This window comes from Cornus florida, unplaced genomic scaffold (assembly GCF_030987335.1).
Source record: "Cornus florida cultivar Cherokee Brave unplaced genomic scaffold, ASM3098733v1 CherokeeBrave_3.0.0_Hap2_Chr09, whole genome shotgun sequence".
NCBI lineage: Eukaryota > Viridiplantae > Streptophyta > Magnoliopsida > Cornales > Cornaceae > Cornus > Cornus florida.
This window is the reverse complement of record NW_026775579.1, coordinates 58,006,629-58,012,784: the sequence shown is the minus strand read 5'-3', so window position 1 is coordinate 58,012,784 and position 6,156 is coordinate 58,006,629. Positions and strand designations below refer to the sequence as shown.

The 6,156-nt window shown below is 34.7% G+C and overlaps 1 protein-coding gene across 1 annotated transcript; it reads left to right on the top strand.

Moving 5' to 3' along the window:
* The first annotated feature begins 1,189 nt into the window (after window positions 1-1,189).
* Window positions 1,190-1,753, top strand: LOC132272666 (protein FAR1-RELATED SEQUENCE 5-like). The gene is made up of 2 exons (XM_059773767.1): window positions 1,190-1,436; window positions 1,551-1,753. The coding sequence occupies exons 1-2, from the start codon at window positions 1,190-1,192 to the stop codon at window positions 1,751-1,753; spliced, it is 450 nt and encodes a 149-aa protein (XP_059629750.1).
* The last annotated feature ends 4,403 nt before the right edge of the window (window positions 1,754-6,156 follow it).

The following is a 6,156-nucleotide window of genomic DNA, read 5'->3' as shown; positions in this document are numbered from 1 at the left end:
GGGTTTGGCCCACTCTTCTTTATCCTGTCGTTTCTCCTTCGATCGGACTCCGAATCATGTGATTCTTGAGTCCATCTTGATTAGTTTTTCATTGTACTTCCAGTGGTGTGCTTGGTGGCACTTGAATCCATACTTTCCAAAATGACTACTTTGCCCCTAGGGCTTAATTATTCTTCCGATGTTTTGCCTTCACATGTTGTTTCTTTGAGTTTCGAGACCTCATGGAAGGTCATCTTAGGGTCTTAGAGGTGTGTTGTGCCTTGAGAGACCATTTTCTTGTTTCTTGCTTCCGCATCTGGATCCGTTACTGAGTCACTTTCGGGTCACCATTGACGCACCGGGTTGAATAAAACCTGGGTCGTTACAATATGCCACATGTTACAAAGTTCTTGTGTCAATGTTAATGCATTATAGTAGTGTAGAATTAAATTTTCAGTGCATAGGTTAGGTGAAAGATGTGATATTTTATTTCTGAATGTTGATATATGTTATAGAAAACTTATACTTTGAATATAAAATTATGTTTACCACCAATTGTTTGTATATCTAGTGGACATTTGAAATATGTTAGATATATTTGATTTGCCAACATATTGTACATGTTAGAAAGTGCTTGTATAAATGGTAATGCATTATAATAGTGTAGAAGTAAATTTTATGTGGATATGTTAGGTAATATATGTGATATTGTATAAATCTTTTACTGTGATTAGAAAATTATGTTTTCCACCAATTATTTGCATATGTAGTGTACAATTGTAGTATGTTATATACATTTGTTATGGCACATGTTAGAAAATGGATGCATGAATGGTAAAGTATTATAATAGTGTAGAAGTAAATTTGATGTGTATATGTTATGTGAAATGTGTGATGTTGTATTTATGAAACGGCTGACATATGTTATACAAAAGTTATGCTGTCAAAGTAATTTTATGTTTGTCACCAATTGTTTGCATATCTAGTGTAAAGTTAAAACATGTTAAATATATTTGTGATGGAAACATATGGTACATGTTTGAAAGTTCTTGCATGAATGGTAATTCATTATAGTAATTCATTATGGATTTGTTAAGTCAAATATGTGATGTTGTATTTATGAAAGTGTTGACTATGTCATATAAATGTTGTGCTATTAAGATATATATACTTACTTTTTTGTCATGTTTGTAGGTCTGCTATTATAGTTATGGCTATTGAAAAGGCAATTATTAATATTGAAGTAACGGATAGCGATTCAGTCTGCGAAATTCCTGAAGTAGAATGGATACCCTGCATTGACATGCAGTTTGATTCCGAAGAAGCGGCTTATGATTTTTACAATGAATATGGTGGCAAAGTGGGTTTTAATATTCAGAGAGAGTACAAAAACAATAGTCGGAAAGATGGAAAAGGAACATCTAGAATTTTTGTGTGTAGCAAGGAGGGAAAAAGAGGTGAGGACAAGAGGGATGGGAAAATAAAGAATTGAAGGGCTAAAACACGCACCGATTGTCATGCACGCATGCTTATTGCCTTTAATGTGGAATTTGGTAAGTACATTGTCAAAGATTTTAAAGATACTCATAACCATCATCTCATCAGTGAGGAATGTGCCCACATGATGCCGTCACAGCGAAAAATCAAGTCAGTGCAAGCTATTGATATGGAATTGGTTGCTGATTGTGGAATACCCATTCGTAAAGCCTTTGAATTAAGTTCAAGGCAAGCTGGTGGTAGAGAAAGTATCGGCTTCACTAAGGCTGATGTATAAGATTATATTCGGACGAGAAGACAGAATGACTTTGAACTTGGTGATGCGAATTGGCTGATGAATTTTTTCTAGACACAATGTTTGGAAGATCCATCATTCTTCTATGACGTGCAATTGGATAGCGGTGCAATAATAACAAATATATTTTGGGCTGATTCAAAAATGATATTAGATTATGGGTATTTTGGAGATATGGTGACATTTGATTCCACGTACAAACTTGTTCATGGGAATCGGCCTTTTGTAGTTTTTCTCGATTTGAACCATCATCGGGAGACAGTTGTGTTTGGAGTATCTTTCATATATGATAAGACAACTGATTCTTTCGGTTGGTTATTTAATACATTTTTGAATGCCATGTTTCATAAAGCATCAAAGACGATCTTGACCAACCAAGACGCTGCAATGCCAAAGGCATTAGTCCAGGTCATGCCCAATAGAAAACACCTTCGATATACATGGAACCTAATGCAAAATTCCCAAAAGCATCTTGGGAATTTGTCTGTTGGTGGGAAAGGCATAAAAAGTGTGATATCAAAATTAATGTATGAGATTGAGGGTGAGGAAGAATTCTTGGAGGAATGGGCGTGGATGGAAAAAGAATTTACTGTAGAGAATAACAACTGGTTAGCCAACTTGTTTGGTTTGAAACATGTATGGGCTAAGGCATATGTTAAACATGTGCGGTCGGCTGGTATGCATACTACACAGCTTAGTGAGAGCTTCAATGCTCGCTTAAAACAGTACTTAGCCAGACAATATGCACTGCCAGAGTTTTTCAAGCATTTTGAAACACTTTTGTTCGATAAGCGATACAAGGAGTATGCAGCTAAGTATGACTTGCTCTATAAGATGCCCAAGCTGAAAGCGAGGTCTCCTATTTTAGATCAAGTTGGACGTCTATACATTGACCTTTTTCCAGAAATAGTTAATAGTAGCTGGCATGAGTTAAAATGTCCGTAAGTACAACGACCATGGTAACGGGGTTTTTTCATATGAAACTGTGGTTTATAATGATAACTTCCATCGGCTCGTCACAAGGACACATGATGACTTATTATCATGTTCATGTGAAAAATTTGAAATGGAGGGTATCATGTGCAACCACACTCTGAAAGTCCATAAAGATGTGATGTGTGCCAATGAAATACCCAGCTACTATATTTTAAAAAGGTGGACCAGAAATGGCAAGGACGGAATAGTGGAAGATATACATGGCAGCGATGTTATCTAGCTGAAATTTCTGCCATTGCATCAGTGAGTGAGGAGGGATTCAACAATGTTTTGGTACAAGTGAAAAGTTTGAAGAAGATTGCTCAAAGAGCAGAACCTAATCCCAGGCTTGCAGGTAGACAAACCACACAAGCCAATGGTATGGGAAACAACATTATAAATACCGAGTTGAATAGTCAGGCGCAAACCATGAAAGGATTGACTCCAAAAGGGATTGCCATGAAAGATATAGTGAAAGGAAGAAGGCGTAGGTTGATACCTGCTTTGGAGAGAGCCACTACAAAGAAGAGAAAGGCCGTTGCGCCAGGTCGCAGTTATACTACGACAACCCCTGCGTATATTTTAAACAATGTGAGTCTTGTTTTGTGTTTTATATATCCCCTACCCGATGTATAGTCTAACGTACTGATGAATTGATGATTTTTGGTGAAGGGTGCTAAAATACCAGTAGAGTTTTTCTACTCCGATGAATGTTATATGCCAACATGTTCAACACAGGGCCACGATTGGGATAACAGTCCGGCTAGTTATTTTGGTCAGCCAATGACTCCATTAAATAACCAGGTATGTGATGTCATCTAAATGAATTAAAGCCATGAAATTAATAAAGAAATTTAACAAGCCGTTTTTTCATGCATGTGATATAAAAAGTGAGTTGATGTAGATGTTGTACGTGACACAAATTTCTCACCAATGATCCAAATGCGAAACATGAATTCTACATTTGAGCAACAAGGGTTCCAGGAATTACCATGATATGGTAGAAGGATATAAAAAGTGTTCTTCATCACCATTTCATCGTTATTGCCATGTTTGCACTTCCTTTATTTTCTTGAGTGCTCATGTAATGACCCGGTCATTTTTCCTCCTTTACTTTTTCTCAGATTTTAACTGATATTTTTTTTCCGTTGTCTTTTCCTTTTTGGGTTTGGTTTTTCATCACTTGATGTCATCTCGAGTGCTCTGGAATGATTTTCGAGACTCTTTTCCTTGGATTGACAACTTCCTTTGGGGATTGTGTCATTTCCATATTTTATTTTTCCGAACACTATTCACATTTTGTCTTTTTCTCCTTTATCCTTTTTCCTTGCATAACCACACTTTTTGTGCTCGGATTTTATTCTGGTTTTGCATGCATTCATGATATTTGATTTCCAAGATAGTGGTATTTTTACTTTTCTTGAAAAGCATGTTGATTGCTTACTTCTTTCATAAAGGGGCATTAATGCATACTTTAGTGTAATTATTCTTAACTTGTGGGGTTTTAGTGTAATTAAATAAAGTAATTATTTTTCATCTTGGGGACCATTTTGTAATTAAATTTGGAAAATATATTTTCAAAAAGGACCTTTTGCAATTTTTGAAAAGTATGACAAGTGTCACACTCTCATTGGTCCACTTGTTGACATTCATGTGGAAACACTTTAATGCATTGGATGATGACATTTGGAAGGTGAGGATTCACCCACTTGTTGGCCTAGGATTGGTGCACTTGTTGGCTTGGATGGTTGACAAGTGTAGGTGTGGGATTAAGCCTAGGAAGGAGCCATGGATTGGTGACAAGTGTAGGTTCACAATTTAGTCTTACAAATATCTTTGGGCCACTTTGGGATTATGGTTTTAAAGGAGGGTTTTTGTGTAATTGACCATAGATATGTATGTTCACCATGGTGTAAGAGCACATAGTGAGTAGAAGATTTCTATTTCCTCCATTCACACTTAACCACATTATTTCATTCTCTTCCTTACAAGAAAACCCTAGCCTCCATGGATGGAGTTTGAAGCCTTAGGCATTGACCTTGATCTTTGAGGCCCTTCCACTTACTTTAGACCATAAAGCTTGAAATACTTTTTGTTCCCCTCTTCCTCCTCTTCGAAACCCTTGAAGGATCTAGCCTAACTCCTAGTTTTGCTTTGGTATCTAGAGATTCAATTCTCTAGTGAGGTATTGATCTATTATTTTGAAGTATTTTTATGTCATTATTGAGTGTTTTACATGCATGAAAGAGAAGGACTTGTATTTTGCCCTTAAACTGTTTTAACTTGAAATTAATCTTATCAAATTAAATATAGAATATGAAAATATACTCAATTAGCTTTCATTTAGTTTTGGTTTCATGTAATTTAGATTTAAAATGAATTAGTTATGAATTTTTGAAGTTGCAAGCTAGTTGCTGGAAATTTGAAGCTTTCCCTTTTTAGTCCGGAAATGAATTTTTATATGGAGCTGTGGTGCTTCAATTGCCTTGAAATTTTTACCAAAACTTCCCCCATGGGTTTTAAACTAGACAGAATTTTTTCATGATTTTAGAGCATTTCTAAATTTTTTAAAAAATCCAAAACTATCTATTGTCCATTTTTTTATTATAGCTAGAAAACATATTTTTAGATGATTTATTTCACTAACCTTTTGACATTGGATCATGGCTTACATTTCCAGTTTTACACTCTCATATTTTTACTTCCAAAATAAATTAGGTTTGGCCAATTTGGATGTCAAATGAATTTTTCATGAATTTTCAAAGTTGGAAGCTACAGGCTGAAAATGTGTTTTCTGGGCAGAATTTGTTTCAAAGTTGTGGGTCAAAACTGTTTCAATTGGGAAAATATTGTGTTAAACTAAATTGATATTATCAAATTACAGTGTTTAAGCTTTCATTGGGCTTTGGATTTATTCAATTTGGATAAGAATTGAATTTTTTATGAATTTTACAAGTTGAAGGTAGCAAGCTGAAAAATCTGTTTTGCGGACCGAAAATTTGGGGCGATTTCATTTCGGTGGTAATTGGGATTTTCATTCCAATTGAGGTAGGGAATGTTTTAGGATTATTTGTGTGTTGTATTGTGTGTTTGCCATGATTATACAACATATATGTATGCCTTGTATCAAATCTAAAAAGTTAGTAATTTTTATTTCTTTGTATAAGATTTAAAATTTATGATGATGTATAACTTTGATTTGAATTGTAACATGCTAGGAAATTATACTTAGATATATTGGTTAACATATATTAAATTTAGATCATTTGATTAAGAATTACAATTTTTATTTAATATTTATCTTTAGTGAAAGTTTAATTCACATGGTTGTATCAAGAATTAAATCAAGTTGTAATGTGATATTTAAATAGGCCTTGGCATGTTCTCTAACATAGATTAAATTGAGGGCA